The 18,145-nt window shown below is 42.3% G+C and overlaps 1 protein-coding gene across 3 annotated transcripts in view; it reads right to left on the reverse strand.

Annotated features, from left to right (window-relative positions):
• Nucleotides 1–2,963: 2,963 nt before the first annotated feature.
• TMEM200A (transmembrane protein 200A) overlaps nucleotides 2,964–18,145 on the reverse strand; it is a 72,273-nt gene continuing 57,091 nt past the window's right edge. Inside the window, exons 2-3 of one of the 3 annotated variants that reach the window (XM_077353073.1) lie at nucleotides 17,840–17,926; nucleotides 2,964–6,936 (exon numbers count right to left, since the gene is read on the reverse strand). In XM_077353073.1, coding sequence (XP_077209188.1) covers nucleotides 5,445–6,920 — 1,476 coding nt within the window. In that variant the 5' untranslated portion in view covers nucleotides 6,921–6,936; nucleotides 17,840–17,926 and the 3' untranslated portion in view covers nucleotides 2,964–5,444. Of the gene's footprint in view, nucleotides 6,937–8,114; nucleotides 8,698–17,839; nucleotides 17,927–18,145 lie in introns of those variants that run through there. The other 2 variants (XM_077353092.1, XM_077353082.1) reach the window with 2 other exon arrangements.

Genomic DNA, 18,145 nt, shown 5'->3' on the forward strand with positions numbered 1-18,145 from the left:
AAATATTTTTCAGAGCAATGTGGAATAGTGTTTCAACAAATGAAATTCAAAGAAATTAAATTCCTAGGCACCTTTCCATATTTTGTTCTATTGGACCAACAGAATTCTTTTGTGAATAATAAAGCAGATGAATGGCTTAGCTGAGCTGGCATGAGATCCCTTGCAAAGTGTTTGGCTCAAGTTCCCGCAGTGTTTAGCAAAAGACATAATTGGTTATAGGAAACCCCATTCTTGGTAGAAAGACTCCCTGGTTGGTTTTCTCTTAGTTTGTCGTTATGTAGGTGTATGTTGGGGAACTGGTTTTAATGGGCATATTAGTGGCCACCATGGAGGGGGGGTTAATTATAGAAATATTAGTGTTTGTTGTTTTATATTGTCTTTATAATTGTTTTTATAATTTGTAAGCCACCCTGATTTATTTTACAGACTATATGGGCATATAGAAACATCCAGAATTAATGTCAGGACTGGGTAAATTGAGGTTATTGCTGTGGCAATCATGCCCACCCTTCACCCCAATTCCTGCCTCTTCTCCAGGGCTCTGGACCAATCCTTGTGATTTTGTCCTAATAGAAATTAAGGTGACTGTCAGCCAATCAGAATACATGGAACTCCACTAGATGAGATGATGTGAGCTAGCCAGAAGGGGGAGGAAGAACATTTCCCTCAGCTTGGGGAATTTGTAGCCCTGCATAAAACCATCAGTTTAGCCAGGCTTTTATTTGGCTTTCATTTAGAGTTTGAGTTCAAATTAGGGAAGGCAGCTTGTTTTAGTATGATAAACAAGCATCCCGTTAAGGACCTCACATGCCTAACTTTCATGTACAGGTTCTGTGAGCAGATTTTAAAAGAACAACCTTGAACCTGGGGAGAATCCTGACGGTTGTGGCATTAGGTTCCACTGAAATCTAATCAGCTGAGATTTGTCTGGGGAAAAAAGGGAATAAAATCTCCCTTCAGGGTTTTTTCATGGTAACTGAGGCTCAGTTACAATATGATTAATTGGAGAAAGTTTGTAATCTTGGGGGGGGGGGGGACGATGACTGAGTAGCAGTTCATATCATATACTGAAACATTGCCACCCAAGATCCTTACCCTGCTAAATACTTTATTTTTGGTTAAATAAATATTTATTGTTCATCACCGTGTCTTGTCTGCCTAGTCAAATCTCTACAAAAAGAGATCTCTCCTTACCTCATTAGTAATTACAGCCATGGGCTTGCAGGTTACCAATCTTTGGGGAGGATGTAGCTTACATGCAACCAACCTATTAATCAAAGTTTGTGTCCCATTCTTACCTGACTGTGGGTGGCTGGGCACTGAAGAAGGAGAGGCTGGAGTGGGGGACTGGAAGTTCTTCAGTCCAATTGTCAGTTGTCTCAGGAGTTCCTTCCCACCCACCTTTAGAAGCCACAAGTTCCATTTTTGCTTGTATTTTAAAAATCTCAGTAAAAATAAAAGCTACAAGGTGAGTTGGAGACAGAATTACAATGAAAGTCTAATCAGAGTTACAATGCTTAGTTGTTACTTTTATTCGTGTATGTATGTATCTCTATCTCTCTCTATAAAATTAACTCCCACTCATTCAGGAAATGCTTCCAGCGCCATCAGGCTTAAAAAGATAAAGGTATCCCCTGTGCAAGCACCGAGTCATGTCTGACCCTTGGGGTGACGCCCTCTAGCGTTTTCCTGGCAGACTCAATACAGGGTGGTTTGCCAGTGCCTTCCCCAGTCATTGCCGTTTACCCCCCAGCAAGCTGGGTACTCATTTTACCAACTTTGGAAGGATGGAAGGCTGAGTCAACCTTGAGCCGGCTGCTGGGATTGGACTCCCAGCCTCATGGGCAGAGCTTTCAGACTGCATGTCTGCTGCCTTACCACCCTGCGCCACAACTTTTATTTGTGTATGTATGTATCTCTATCTCTCTTTATAAAATTAACTCCACTCATTCAGAAAATGCTTCCGGTCTCATCAGGCTTAAGGTTCTGGTAATCAGGTTCAACATCATACATGAGTATTTGAGAAACTGCCTCTCTACCTATGCCCCCCAAAGAGTACTATGCTCTACCAACACCAACAAACTGGTGATTCCCTGGCCCTAGGGAAGCTCGTCTATCATCAACCAGAGCCAGGGCTTTCTTGGTCTTGGCCCCCACATGGTGGAGTGAGCTCCCAGATGGCATCAAGGCTCTGCTGGTACTAAAACAGTTCTGCATTGCCTGGGAAAGGGAACTCTTCCACCAGGCTTTCAGTCAGGACACATAAACATACCACCAAGCAGAGCCCAGAGGCCCCTCCTACCATCAACAGCACCCACATGGGGGGGGGGACAGAATCACGGTGCAGTTAAACAAATGCTGAGTTATTGAATGCGTAATATTGAACATTAAATTATAAACTGTTTTATTCATTACAAATACTTAAGTCATGATTTTATTGTATTGTGTTGCTTTATGAAAGTTTCGGCCCTGAGCTGAAAAGGAGGCTGGTATATCAATATATAATAAATAAATTTAAAAAAATCAAGAAACCCCAGGGGTTCATGAAACCCTGGTTGAGGAATCCTGAGTTAAATCAAATGCATGAGTAGTCAGAGAGTTCTCAGTGTTGTCTCTCAGAGATGGCACTGCAGGGCCACTCAGTGTAGTGGGGCCATCAATAGGTGGTAGGTCACGCACTGCATAACCCCTCCCCATATGGAAGCAGTGCAGGAGGAGACAGTTGCCAAGCAGACGTCAACTGCCATGGCTGATGCAGTGTGCAGGCCAAGTGCCCCTTGAAGCTTAAGCAGAGTTACTGGGACTTGGCTCTGCTGGGTCCTGCCCACCAATAGCCCTCTAGAGCCCACTGGGAGAGTTCCCTGAAAGTTAAGTAGCCAGTCTACCCCTTTTCAAGAAAAATGAGCTTATCCCTAACCTTCATGAAACTAGAATAGCAGCATTACTAAATAAGTACACATAAATTATATGTTTGGTTTTTATTTAGAAAAAATAGCAAATGTATTAAGAACACTGACCAGAAAGTTATTAAAAGCTTCATAGCAAAATATTTAACCAACTTTGTTACAATATATAGGCTTGAGAGTCTAACACTATGCCTTAATTCACTGGGCAAATAATGCTATTGAAACAGAAACAGTACATTGGTAGGATATGGAGTTTGAAATCAGTAAAAAAGTTATTTTTTATTTCCTAGTCAACCGAAGTATAACATTTTAATGTAACTGATTATTTTGGGATAAGCTATTAAAATAATTCCTGAGATTTAAGTAAGAATATCAAACAACTGCTAAAATGACCCAATAACATGATGATTCTATTGGCAAAGCCACAGGGTGGACTGGACTACAGTGGACTGCCAATGAGAGCAGGGTCTGCATGAAACACAAGGAACATTCCTAGTTCATCTATTCAAATCACTAATTTCTTAGCCATAACTTGCTTCCCCGGCGATCTGATCGGATGACACATTTGCCTTTCAGGTCATCATCTTTGTAGCACTTATTTCTGCTTTGAACTATTTTTATAATGATCACAGTATTGTCCACAGCAGCTTCACATTTAACATTGACATGGCTGGGGAATTGCACTGTTCGTTATTTCACTCGGTACCTTAACCAACATAAGGTGTAATCAGCAACTGTTGCATGATCAGAATTCCCCTTCCTCATACTTCTCCTTTTAGAAGAAGAAGAAGAAGTAGAAGAGTTGGTTCTTATATGCCGCTTTTCCCTACCCGAAGGAGGCTCAAAGCGGCTTACAGTCGCCTTCCCATTCCTCTCCCCACAACAGACACCCTGTGGGGTGGGTGAGGCTGAGAGAGCCCTAATATCACTGCCTGGTCAGAACAGTTTTATCAGTGCCGTGGCGAGCCCAAGATCACCCAGCTGGTTGCATGTGGGGGAGCGCAGAATCGAACCTGGCATGCCAGATTAGAAGTCCACACTCCTAACCACTACACCAAACTGGCTCTCATTTAAAATGTGCTGACTATTTGCATTCCCTGTGATCCCAATCCTGACAGGTAAGTTCTGTGTTAAACAATCCTACACAAACCAACACTCGTAACTGATCTGAACTAATAGGTATAATTCTAGCATATTCTACATTTTTATTAATTCCTAATACATTCTAAAATATATTTATTCAGTCCATTTATATCCTACCTTTCTTCCCCTTGGGGCATTTATTAATTCTTAATTTTTTAAAATTCACTTCATTTATGTCCACATTTCCCCAATGGACTCCCAAAGAAATTTACATTATTTCCCTCTCCTCCATTTTATCTCACAATAACCCTGTGAGGTAGGTTAGGCTGAGAGAGAGCATAACTGGCCCAAGGTCACCCCGCAAGCTTCCATGACAGAGTGGGGATCTGAACCTGGGTTTCCCAGATACTAGTCTGACATTCCAACCACAACCCCACATTAGCTAAAGAGCCCATTTTATTAGAAAGTGCCTTTGTTGGCTAACACTGGGCCTTGCTCACTTCTCTCTCCTCAGTTCCACAGCTTATCTTTCCCAATCCCCCAGTTCATTTATTCTCTTGCCCTCACACCATTACTATAACAGAACTAATCAACATGACATCAGTATTTAATGTGGCTGATGACAGCAAACTCAAAAAGCAGGGTTTCAGTCCGTATTCTCCTTACTGTCTTCCAAATGCCATCCAACGGGCATGACCTACTGGGACCCTGCTGCGTGCAAGCACTGCTGGAATAAATATGAGTAGCTACTACATAGAACTGTTATTTAATTCTATATTTGTTTCAATTGCACATGAGAAAGATTTCCAAGATCTTATCCACATTTATTGCCTGGATCTGGAAAACCAAGCAACTAATTCCTCATACCTAAGGGAGATTTGAATTCCTGTTTCCCAGACAGCAGAACCCCTTACTTCTTGGCAGAAGCATTACATTTTTCTTTCTCATTGGGAACCTTAAATCCCCCTCTATCTTCAGCTAAAAGCACAATTGCTAAAAGGCTGCTATCACTGATAGATCTGAAGCTTATCTGGACAGCTCTTAGTGTGATCTTGTTGCATGCTGAAAGAGAAACAAAACAGCAACAAGACTGGATGGAAACGGAATCTGAGGCACCCAAATATGTTTAGTGGCGATAATGTACAGTATTGCAATAGTTAATGAAGAAGACATCCATTCCCAAGCCACTCTCTCAGCACAAAACCATCCAGGCGGCATTATGCTGCTGTTGTGTTTGGATGTACAAGCTGCTTGACCTTAAACACTTGGCACTGCAGAGGTGGAAATAACCTTTGCTAACACAAGGCAATTCTAATCTGATAGAAATATCTGGTAAAAATAAGTTTGCACCAGTTTCACTGGAAACAAGAAAACGGACCCCAAAAAGTCACCTGTCATTATTGTTTCCTTTTTTAAATACTGGTTAATACTTCATTAATGATACCAGTCTGACTCTCAAAACCTTGTCTCAGAGGTTCTGCGCTTTAGATTGTTACTCAAAAACTCCTCATGTTCAAAACTTAAATTATTATGAGATCTGGAAATCATAAGAAGCTTCTCTTTATTAGTGAAGTCCTTCTTGGCTGAGACTGGTGGTACAAGCAGCCGGTCCATTGGATCCTCTTTGTTTTCTAGTTTCATATAACCTTTGCTGTTGTTCCGATCCAGTCTTGGCCAGCTGGGATGTTTTCTTTGTTCCACCTGGACAGTGAGGGTTGAGGGTCTCCTATCTAAGTCTAGGGATTTTGAATGCGCAGATAAAAGATGCAAAGAGGTGTTTGATCCAAACTGCTTTCTGGCTGCACCAGGTGACAAAAGCTTTCCGGTGCTGGGTCCAAGAGTCATAGACGATTTGGACTGAGAGGGTGAAGAGTCTCCATATAAATTGTTCCTTGGGAGCAGCCCACAGGCAGGTTTGTAATGGTCATTGGTATCAGTTAATGGAACAGCTAGAGAGTCCATGGATAAATTTCTAGGCTGGCCTCTGGTGCTTGCAGAATCCTCAGAGATGTTGTCTATACTGGGTTCATCAATAACACAATTATTTAGCTTAATTACAGGTAACGTAAAAGCATTGATGGAGGATGACACAATGGACTTGGTTTCACATTTTAGAGAGCCACTGTTCCTGTCCTCCTTTCCTTTTCCAGGGTGAGGATAAATGCCAAAGACCGAACCAGAGTGCTCTGTCAGCAAAGGGGGCAAAAGATGAGCGGCATTTTTTCGGCTACTCACAGACATTTCATCCTCTTCAGGATTGCTATCCACTCGAACGTTGCTTGCAAAGCCTGAGAAAGGTGCAATTGTATTGGCAGCCAGCCGTGAAGCACAGCTACTTCCGCTGTGCTTGATTTCAGGCTCTCCCACAAAGCCCATGTAAGCTCCATTCAGCTGCTTTTGTTCACTGATCCGCAGGGTGTGGATGTCAATGACAGTGGAATAGATGTCTCTCATGTGTATGATTTTTGTCTCCTTGTCGCGGTTCTCATGGAGCATAGCGTTGGCGCAAATAAAAATAAAGATTCCAATCCCCATAGTGAACGGCCCCAGCATTTTCATCTTATCGGAGTGTAAATGCTGTTCGAAGAAACGAATGATAATTCCTCCTTCTTTTCCTATGACTTGAGTCTCATTTAATGACAGACTGTTCTGGGGCTCTAGAAAAGGGTCCTTTTGAGGCCAGTATCCAAGGATTGCCATAGCAATCCCCAGGAAGGCAATGAGCACACCTAGAACGAGGAAAAATCCTGATGGAGAATAAAGTCGGATCTTGCCACGAACAACAACTACATCAGCCCGGGGTCGGCGCTTGACTGGCTTTGGTTCTTCAGCGACTGGTGATGCTGTCAGGTTTAGGTGATGCTGGGATCTGGCAGAGTCTTGCCTTTTTAAGGCAGCCAGTCCTGTTATAACTCCACCAGTTGCTATCATAGTTTTGCTTATTGATCTGGATTTGGGAGAAAAAATGGCAAAGTTATAAAAAGCCTTTAGTAGAAAGTATGCAATATCATTTACTTTTTACATAGTACGTGTACAACCTGTCTTCCAGCCCACAAGCCCCATAATAGTATAACTAAACTAGTGTTCTCCAATACATCTGTAAAATATTTGTTTGAAATTTTGTATGGCACCCATCAGATGCAATCTCCCATTGTGCATTTCAGACAATACTTGTGTTTTCAATACAGTGAAGAGCTATTAGGCTGTATCACCGTGGAAATGTTTAGTCATTACTAACATATCTGGTCTAGGGGAATTAATAACTGAAAAGACTTTGCATATTTTCATATGACTCTTGTAAAGAACTGTGAGCATTGGCCATATCATTTATTGTGCCTCTTGATGTAGCAGTCCTCCTATACACCTACGTATGCATAAGTTTTTTGCAAGGAACTCCTGTACCTAGCAGATGGATAGAACTGTCATATTACCAAACACGTGGGCAGGGAAGGACACACCTGGATCCATTAATTGCATTCCCTAACATAGGATTGATGCCATCAGTGCCAACAGCACTGACCATCTGCTCACTGTGCATCTACTCCAGGTGCTTAGATGTAGGTCATCCTCTGCCTCACTCAATGCCATTCTATAATGCTTAGTTTTATTGGGGGGACTGTCTTAGCTGAACCAGAGCAAACTTATTTTCATAGGAAAAGTGTCATGATCACTCACAACATACATTGCATAACGCTTGGCTGGGAAGCTGCTTGGACAGGCCCTTACTCTACAATGGACTGCTGAAAAGGTATTTGCTATTTTTCTAGCAGGCTTCCTGATTGTCAGCCATACCTGGTCTTGTTGTCATATTTATATTGTGGGATATTTCTAACTGAAGCAAAAATGCACACACAAGCTGAATTGAACAAAACTGATTCTTACCCCTTTTTCTAATTCCCTATAATAAAATGTATAAAATCTCAATTAAAGCCTGGTTTGTTTACACACTCTGCCCTGGGGATCCAGAAGCCCACTGGGCTTGTTTGTTGACAGAGTGTCTCAAGTTTATTTTATTCATTCATGTATTGATTTGGGGGCAGCTTCCAGTATTTTACAAACAAATTCATAATAAAATACAGCTTATCATAAAACATTAAAACATTGACATTAGTTTTACAATCGGACCACTTGATCAGCCAGAGAGCTCATGCCGTTATACTCGCCATAGTTCAGAGGACAGGGCACATGGTATGGGAGTCTGCCTCAGAGATCCCTAGCATACCCACATAGAATGCATACTGGTGCAATTCAGTGGTGGGAGAGGCACAGAGAGGGCGCTTAGAACCCCTGAGAAAGTGGTGAGAAAAACCCATGCTGTGTGGCTAATACATCTCATTTCAGAGCCTTAACCAGTAATCTGCCTCCTCCCTTGCAAAAGCTTGGTGCCATTTATACAATGCTGTCTCCCATCCCTGAGGCTAGTGATAGATGCATATTGGCGTGATCTGAGCTAGCACTATGGTCAATGTCATGCAATGAGGCCTACTTAGGGTTGCCAACCTGGCAACCAATTTACGAGGAGAGGGAATGACCCAGGCAATGCAGCAGTGTCACTTCCTGCATGCATAGGGAGTGATGTTATCGCTCTGTGACATTGTGGCAACACACTGGCATTTTGGCAAAAACTGCAGTTGCAAGTTGCTGCATTCTGCAGGGGTTGGACTATATGTCCCTGGAGGTCACTTCCAATTCTATGATTCTATGGTAAAAATGGCTTTTATCAGAGTTTTCCCCAAATACCAAAGCATCACCTAGATATTGCTGGTGACAACACTTCCTGAGCACACCAGAAGTGCTGTCACCACATCATCAGTGACATCATCTAGGCCTCCCCCCCACCCCCCACTCTCTCTCTTGGTAAGTCCCCTTGCTGGTGAGCTGAGTGGCAGCGAGGAGTGGGACCTGGTGGTGGACGACCCCTGCCTCTACCAGGGGGCTAGCAACCCTATCCATATTCTCAAGAAAGTGTACCCAGGAAAGCTGCCTGTGATGTGGGGGGTAGGGGTGCTGGCAGCCCCCTACTGGAACATTCATACTCTTTGCCCCCCCCCTCCGGGCACAGGACGCAATTGTGGCTTGGGATGCCTGGCAGCCTCCCCACGGTGTTCTGTGGCTCAGCTGCCCAAGCAACCACGGAACCCATTGCCTTTCAGGATCTGGGCCTAGGGCATAGATGGAGCACTTGCAGAGCTTTTCCTTATGGGCTCAGTATCATGTGGGTGGCTACAGCATGCATCTTAGGGGGTGTGGATTCACAGACCTGCCTGGCAATTAATATCACCATTAATATGACTGTCCCATCATTCAAAGAAGCTCATTTGGTGGGTATCCACAGAGGGCCTTTTCAAAGGCAGCACCACAATCATGGAACAACCTCCTCAGGAACAATTAAGAAACAACTGCTCCCCAGCTTTATTTAGGATCTAATTTCATCTAGATACCCTCAGCCCTAAATTGTGGTTTTGATTTTTGTATAGGCATTTGATGTATTTTATATCTACCTTGTAAACCACTTTGAATTCCACAAGGAAGAAAGGCAGCTGATACATTAAAAAAAAAACTTTAGTGATGATTTGCAAGTGGATTTTCCTGTTCCTCACCGGAAAATCTACTGGCAAATGATCACTAAAATACACTGAAAGTGCATTACCCAATATGTGTGAAAAAGTCTAAAATTACCTAACTGCACCACTGGCTGAATGCCAATCCCTGATCTGTTTTTATCATTGGATGAGATTGCGATTGCAAATGTAGGGAATGTATATCCCCCCCCCCCAATTATATAGGACCATGGTCAGCCTCTAAGTCACTATCCAGCCCTCAATAGCAGTTGCCTTTGTATTCTGTCCTGTGTTAAACTTTCATATGAATAAGAAATCCAAATTGATTAATAAAGTTCTAAAATATACTAGTTTCAGTGAGGTGGATATGATGTTGCTGTTCATGATCGGTTATGAAGCAACAAATCCTGCCTGGAGCAAGTATTGGAGCTGCTTAGCAACAAGAAAGCTCCAACATTGAGCCTATAGACCTCTCAGTAGGTATGGTGGTACATCATGTTGCCATGGCAGCAGTCACATAAGAACAAATATACTGCTGCTGGTCAGCCTCACAGCAGGGACACAGAATCAGAACTTGGTACACATGTTGCATATTTACTGAGTGTCTGGAAACCAAACTAAAATAAGGGAGCCACATATATGTCTAACAGGACATATTAGGGCCAATTAATATTTCATGTTGCAATGTTGCAATGTAAGCATTTAACTGGCCAGTGCAACAGCAAACATATAAAATCCATAGATGTTGTGGCTCAGGGGCAGGGGACATACATTGCATGCAGAAAGTCTCTGGTTCTATCCCAGGCACCTCCAGTTAAGCAGTGGTGGGAACACCCATTCTCTGCCCAAGACATTAGAGTCTGCTGCCCATCACAGTAGATATGGACCACAGATGGACCAATTGTTTGATTCCATTTAAGGCAATTTCACAGGAGAGTGTATGGGCATATGCTAAGGAGCCATCTTGCAGAGTAACTCACAAGGGGCTTTGGCTTAAATCGGGAAGCCAAAGCTACATGTCACAGAGGATGAACAGCTGACATTGAAAACAGCAGTCCCGTATGTTCTTTCCTCTTTCCCAGTAGCATATAATAACCTAACATGCAACATATTAACATGCTAAGAGGTTCTCCTTGTTTGCAGGATTTACATTTATTACAGTTGGCAGCAAACACTCCTCAAAGAACAGCACACTCATGACATCACAAAAGGTATGATTCCATTAACTGTCTGTGTCATATATCGGGATTTCCATGAATGGACTATTTACCCTTGCTGCATCAGATCTTCACTGAGCCAGAAAGTTGTGTTTTGTTTCTTTGACAAAGCTATTTTGACAAAGCTACATGGGAAATTATGTTTGGCATACTAATCTTTGCAAATGGGTCCATAGCTTCTGAATGATACATAGGGGTGTGCATTTGACATGAACCAAGCTGAAAAAATACCCCCAAATACCTTACCTTTCAGGTATTATTTATATTATTTAAGTGGGGGGGGGAGAGAGAGAGAGAGAGAGAGAGAGAGAGAGAGATCAGGGAATCTGATTGGCTACTGGCATAGCTGATGTGAATAAAGCTGAATTCAGCTATAGCAAAGATCATCTTTCAGGATTTCTGAAAGATCCTGGATCCCCATACCATACCAGTATTGAGATCTGGGATTTTTCAGAATACCATAATTTTTTCACATCCAATGCATGCAAATTAAAAAAAAAATGCACACCACTAGTGATAAACTATTTTTTTTGGGGGGGTGGGGGCGACGACAAAGTTTCATTAGCTCCAACTACTGAACTTCATGAGCACTCTTAGGACCCTAGAGGCGAACCACTAGCATTGATTCTGGTCAACTTGGCATAAAGCTACCGGTCCAGTTTACATTTGTGGCTGCATGCATGCCAGCATTCTGGGAACATATAGGCTGACCACCAAGCAGTAGTAACACAAAAGTACAACTGAGACAATTGATATGTCTATGTGGGATCCACATTCACAACTGCAACCATGTGAGAGATCGCATCACCCTTTCTTTAGACTTTTGTGATTGTGCCAGTTTCAATAGCTGCATGTATGGCCACCATAAGCATTTGTGAGGAGCCTGGTCTATAGGATTGGTAGGGGATACACGTGTTCCTGAGGTGTTTGTTTCAGGTTCACAAGGAATGTGAACCAGTCCACAAGCTGACATCTCCAGTAGATGTGTATGTGGGAGGGGAGTGCTAATCAATAGGGGATCAGACCTCTAAATACATATAAAAAATATTTCAGAGAATACTTTGCTAGTCTCTACAATGAACCTTCTGAGCTCTAAATACTCATGTTTTGTCTTCGAGTAAACTAGAGAGCCTCTTGTGGCGCAGAGTGGTAAGGCAGCAGTCTGAAAGCTTTGCCCATGAGGCTGGGAGTTCAATCCCAGCAGCCGGCTCCAGGTTGACTCAGCCTTCCATCCTTTCGAGGTTGGTAAAATGAGTACCCAGCTTGCTGGGGGGTAAACGGTCATGACTGGGAAAGGCACTGGCAAACCACCCCGTATTGAGTCTGCCATGAAAACGCTAGAGGGCGTCACCCCAAGGGTCAGACATGACCCGGTGCTTGCACAGGGGATACCTTTACCTTTACCTTTAAACTAGAAACCTTCTCTGTGCAGCAGAACTACCATTTTTACTCAAGAGGTAGATGAGATACTCGAACTTTTTTGGCTTCCTAAGGAGGATGGTGTGTGTGTGTGTATGCATCTTTCACTTATGTATATAGATACGCTGAGCGAGAGAGATGATTCACCAGCAGAGAAGAAAGCAAAGCTGAGTATGTAAATATGGTCTTTCTATCTGCTTTGAGTTTCAAGGCAAGAAAGGAGGGGTCTGGTGGAATCTTTGGTTACCTTTAGAAACTTCAGCTCCTTGCCAGAAAAATATTATGAAGCTGTGGGAACAATGGGGGTGGATTTGCACCTGTAATAACCCATGTTTTTGGCTAAGACTATTTCTCCACATCAACTTTGCTTTTTCCTCTGTGCTTCAGGCAAAAGTTGCCTAGTAGTTGGGCTCTTCTTCTTTGCCAAGAGAGAAAAAGTGGAACAACTGGTAGATTTATGGTATAGTACATAAAGGATAAGGAAAGTGGTTAAACTTCCTCTTGGACTGGAGATACAATGCTTTCTGTTGCAAAAGTGAGCCTTCCTAGCCTACAGAAAGTATTGTAAACCAGTGCATTCCTAAAGAGATTTTTTTTCAGATGGTTGCCATGATGGTCTGCAGTAGATTTGCATCTGACAAATGGGGCTTTGACTCTCAAAAGCGTATACCCTGAAGCTTTTGATGGTCTCTAAGGTGCTACCGGACTCTGTTCATAGAGAGTTATACTCTTTTAAGTCCACTGATTTCCACGGATTTAGAAGGATCTCGCCCTACCAGTATGTCAGTTTATCTGAGCCCTTGTCTATGTTGGAATATGCAACAGTTGTAGTATGCATGATTCAAAGGCATATGAAGAATATCCTATAAGGAGCGTTGGAGGAGCTGTGTATTTAGCGTAGTTAGAATAGCAACTTCCTGATGTTTTGCAAATAATCTCTTACAACAGGGGTAGTCAACCTGTGGTCCTCCAGATGTCCATGGACTACAATTCCCATGAGCCCCTACCGGCGTTTGCTTGCAGGGGCTCATGGGAATTGAAGTCCATGGACATCTGGAGGACCACAGGTTGACTACCCCTGTCTTACAATATCCTGCTTGGCTCAGTACGAGACTTCCAGCTCCTTTGAGCATGTTTCTCCCCCGCTTGCTTCCAGAACCAACAGACAGAATGAGTGCAGAACAACAGTTAATTAGGTATCTCTCTCCTCCCTTTCTATACAAAGTTGTTTCTCTTCTAAATATAACTATTTTATTCTTTTAAGCAACCTGGTGCTACATATCTCTTTGCATATTTAAACTCTGACAACAGTCTAGTAGTTCAACTTAGGGGTGTTTTAAGAGCCTTTTTACATTTGAAACTATGATCCAATGCTATCTGTGAACAGTTCCAATGCAAAGAGGTAAAAAAAGTAAAAATAATATTTTTTCTATTGTTATTTTATTTGTTTAATATTGGAATAAAATTATGTTTATAGTCTACCTTTTTAGAAGAGGTCATTTTGAATTTGGGGCCACGTGCTGTTTAATGTATAATCCTTTTAAATGGGGAGGAATCATCTTGCATTCATGGTAAATATAGTATACGTCTTCTCTGGGATTTTTAGCAGTACAAGTGGATTGTCATCGTTTATCCTACATTAATGGCTGCTTAGATATTTTGGGTTGCAAGGAATACTGAAGTTCTGTTCATCTCTCCTTTATCACCACTAGCCAAAACTTTATTCAAATGCCTGTTGTGTTCCGGGGTTGCAAGTTGTGACTCCTTCTTAAGCTTATCTCTTGCTCTGATTCAGCAAGCACACAATTTATGGAGGTCTTGTTTTTTGTTTTAATACTGTGTATGCTGTGTACATTGTGCATAAGGGCAAAGTGTAGGTGGAATGCAAATTACAGTTTTATTTTCACGTACAAGGCCTGAAAAAAGTTTTCCTTCGTATAATTCTCCCTTTCAATACTACTTTCCATCACTCTTCTCTCCCACTGATAATTACATTTAAACAAGCCCTGGGATCACAGGTGTCTTGCTAATTTCTGACCTCATATATTTATGTATATTATTAAGCATTCTTTCTCCTCTTAAATCTGTACTTTTTAAATTGCTACTGTGTCCTTACTTTTTGCCTCCTGATTATAAAGGAGTGTATGACATAGCAGCGAGAAGGAAAGGGCCCCAATGTTATGCCTGGAAAAAGCTCCATTGAAGTCAGGTTGCTAACTTGCATTCCTGGAAGCATTCATACATCTTTCACAAACACCCACACACAAACTTAAAAAGAGGACTCTTTTCATCCGCTCCCTCTCACCAGCGTTGCACATATGAAGTGAGAAGAACTGCATGGATGATATATTTGGGGAGGTGGGAATGAACGGGTTTGGCTGTCCTGGCTCACCTCTCATTAAAGGAGGCAACAACAGCAACACTTTATTTGCAGCCATTGGGATACCAAAATACAAGGTAAAATGTTGAATGCATTTAAAATTAAAGCCATAGCATCACAATTTAAATAGTAATCTATATAACATTCATAAACATACGGCTATTATAAAAAAGGCACAAAGATGTATTTTCCTGCGAAATTTTTGCACATCTTAATGGCAGCAGCACAGAATTTGGCGGTACAAAGGATGGGTTGGGGGTTCTCATCATTTAAAAGATTCTTTATCTTTCCTTTTGCTGCTAGGCCTGAGTACCTCTCTAATAAAATCTGTATTGTTTTGTCACATAACATATCATGTACGAGGCAGTGGAACAGAAAATGCTCCCTTGCATCTCTGGGGCAGGGGCATAGTCTCTGAGGGAGGGGGTTATGGATGCAACATTATGTAAGCAATGACTGGAGTTCAAGATGGAAGCATTGCCTGAAGTTTAGGGAAGTTCCTTTCCCAGGAGGGTATACTTTGGACCATTCCGCACATACAAAAAAAAAATAGTGTTACGCCACTTAAAAAGCGTGCCTCCAGCCATTCCTCACCTCCTGGCTCTCTTGCTTTCCTCTGCCACCTTCTTGCGCATGGTGGCACTCTGCACGCCTGCTTGAAATGGTGGAAGAGAGGAAAGCACTAAACATGTGACTCTCCTCCACCTGTCAATCAAGTCAGGCAACCAGTCACCTTTCTCCATGTTTTAAAGGGCCCACAATGAAAGATATTTCATTTTTAAGTAAAACTTTTCTGTTGCTATGCCTATGCATTTGATCATAGAAGCATAGTGCTTAGTTTACTGCCACCCCCTTTGGAATTATGAGCCTTGAAGCTTTAAAAAAGTAATCTTGTACCCAATTTTTTTTCGGGGGGGGGGGTAGAGAGGCATGCTTTATGAGTTAACTGGTGGTTAATTTTTTTTTTTTGCTCTGCCTGGACGATTTAATGCATATTTGTTGCTCCAGGCAGTTTGCTTTAAAAAAAAAGCCCCAACCCCGGGAGAAGGGAGAGCGAGGTGGGGGTAGTGCTATTTCACCACACATTTCCTTAGTGTGTGGTTGCTGGTTGCTGTCCTCTCACCTGCACTACATAGTTGGTGGATTCCCCAACTAGTGCTTTAAAATGGAGGATGTTGCTGCCAGTTTGCTGCTGGGATGCTGGATGCTGATGACGTTTGAAATGCCAAAAACAAGGCATCAGCAAAAGGTAAGCCTTTCACTATATTTTCTGGGTGTGGAATGGCCCTTGGAATTGGATTGTAATGTTAGAACTCTTGAGTTATAGGATGAAATACATTTTCATCATTGTAGGTTGAGGAACTCAGCTCATTTTTATAATACTTGGTTGTGCGCTAATTAGCAGCAACAACAATCAGTGCCGCCCCCACTTCTGAATTTGTTTACCAAGAAATTTAAATCGTCTTATATTCTTATAATCTATACTCCTACCACATGCTATTTCAATGCAACTAAATAATCAAAGCTGGAGTTGGTGACATTTCTACTAAACCCACAAATGTAGTATTACTATATAATACTTGCTGAGACCTTTCGTATCCTATCTTCTGCCCCCAACAGTGGAGTTCCTTACACCTCTGTGTGGAAAGTGTGATCAATTCACAGCCGACATATAGCAACCCTGTAGGGGTTTCCAGACGAGAGATCAAGAGAGGTGGCCTGCCATTGCCTTCCTCTGCAATTCCATGGTGGCCTCCCATCCAAATACGAACCATAGCTTCTACTGGCCAAATGCTAACCAGAACTTCTACTGGTGCCTTTGATTCAATCCAGTGTATTGTAACTAGCAGCAAAAATGCTTTGGATATGGCTCAGGCATTAAATTTTATTATGGACACAGTGATTTGTCAAAACTACTTTAGCTGGCTTATCTAAGGTTGCCAACTCTGGATTTGCAAATACTTGGAGACTTTGGGGGTGGAGCCAGGAGTGGGTCGGTTCCAGAGTGGGGAGGGACTTCATTGAAGTATAATGCGATGAGGTCCATCCTCCAAAGCAGCCACTTTCGCCAGGTGAACTGATCTCTTTAGTCTGGAGGTGAGCTATAATTCCAGGGGCTCCCCAGGTCCCACCTGGGACTGGTATCCCTAGACCTTTTTTTACTTTCAGAGCTGTTCTGCCTTATCTTCCTAACATCATCTTTCTTCCTTTAGCTATTCTTGCTGTTCATTCCTTTTCAACTGTGTAGTTGGCCTGCACAGTGCAATGATTACAGTGCAGAATGACAAATGAGAACGCTTGAACAATCAAACCCCAATACAACCATGAAAACTTACTAAATGACTTTAAGCCAAGCCTACTATGTGTCCTGCCATGAGTAAGGGTGGAATGAAAAGATAGGCAGGACTATCCCAGAGCTCTTTTTTCCCACCACTTTCGTCTTTGACTGGGTCCAAAGTTCTTTCTCAGGACAATACAGCTGTACTGGAAACCAGGCAAAAACAATTCAGTTGCAATCGTAAAAGAAATTTATCATCCTAAAAGCAGTCAGTGGTCATAACTGAGAATGGATGCAACTTGGTGGTTACAGAATACAATCAGTTGTGTTCTTATATGCATGTGCTTGGTCTAGAAACATGAATATCTGTAAGGCAAATTTCTATCTTGCCTTCCAATTCTTTTTTGCATCTTTGAAAAATAGCATGCAGGTATATGCTATTATGTAGTTACCAGTTAAGTGTTCATTTGTATGATAATAGCCAGACCGAAGTGTAACACACAACAGGGGTGTCAGTTAATTTAGCAAGATATAGCCCCAGCATCTGCAGTCTTGGCAATCCCAGCCTCCTCCTCTTTAAACAAAAAAGTGAATCTGCAGCATTCGCTTCTGTATGCAGATGAGAGGGGCTGAGACTTCCACCACACTCAGAAAGCTGAGAGTGAGGAAGCTCCAGCTCATGTGCCCACCTGAGTCTTCCTTCTCGTTCATCCCCACGCCAAGGTCAGATCATGACTGGCATGTGCTAAATGAACTTAGCAGTGGTGGCTTTGGATATGGCCAGGCATTAATTCTCATGAAGGAGTCACTGGATTTTGAGGGCATGCCCACACAGATCGTAGCCTGCACATACTATTCAAATCATACTGCTTTGCAACTCCACCACTGCTGGGAGCTGTGGGAATCCTTCACTCTATACCAGACTACTTCATACTGGAATTCCTGTGACCTTATTGTCAGAAGGACTATTTCAAACGAGAACTGATATTACTGACCTTGTCTAAATCTGTTTGCTGACACTCAGGGTTAATTCTTGCAAGGGCCATCTGTAGACCACACTTCCATTGTCCTGTGAATGTGAACTACAAAGAAGAAAATGACTCTTAACATGGGCAGCTAAGAGTAACATCTGTTTCTTGTATCAGAGCAAACAGCAGTGCCAAGAGGCTTATTCACACTGGAAGGGTTTTTTACACACACATACAAAGGCACCCACTCTTGCTCAGCACCATGTTCAAAGCTGTTGTGCAGGAACTATTTAGGGAAGTTCAGTGAAGTGGGAATTTTGATCATGCATCTGA

The sequence above is a fragment of the Paroedura picta genome, chromosome 1 (assembly GCF_049243985.1).
Source record: "Paroedura picta isolate Pp20150507F chromosome 1, Ppicta_v3.0, whole genome shotgun sequence".
In the NCBI taxonomy this organism is placed as follows: domain Eukaryota; kingdom Metazoa; phylum Chordata; class Lepidosauria; order Squamata; family Gekkonidae; genus Paroedura; species Paroedura picta.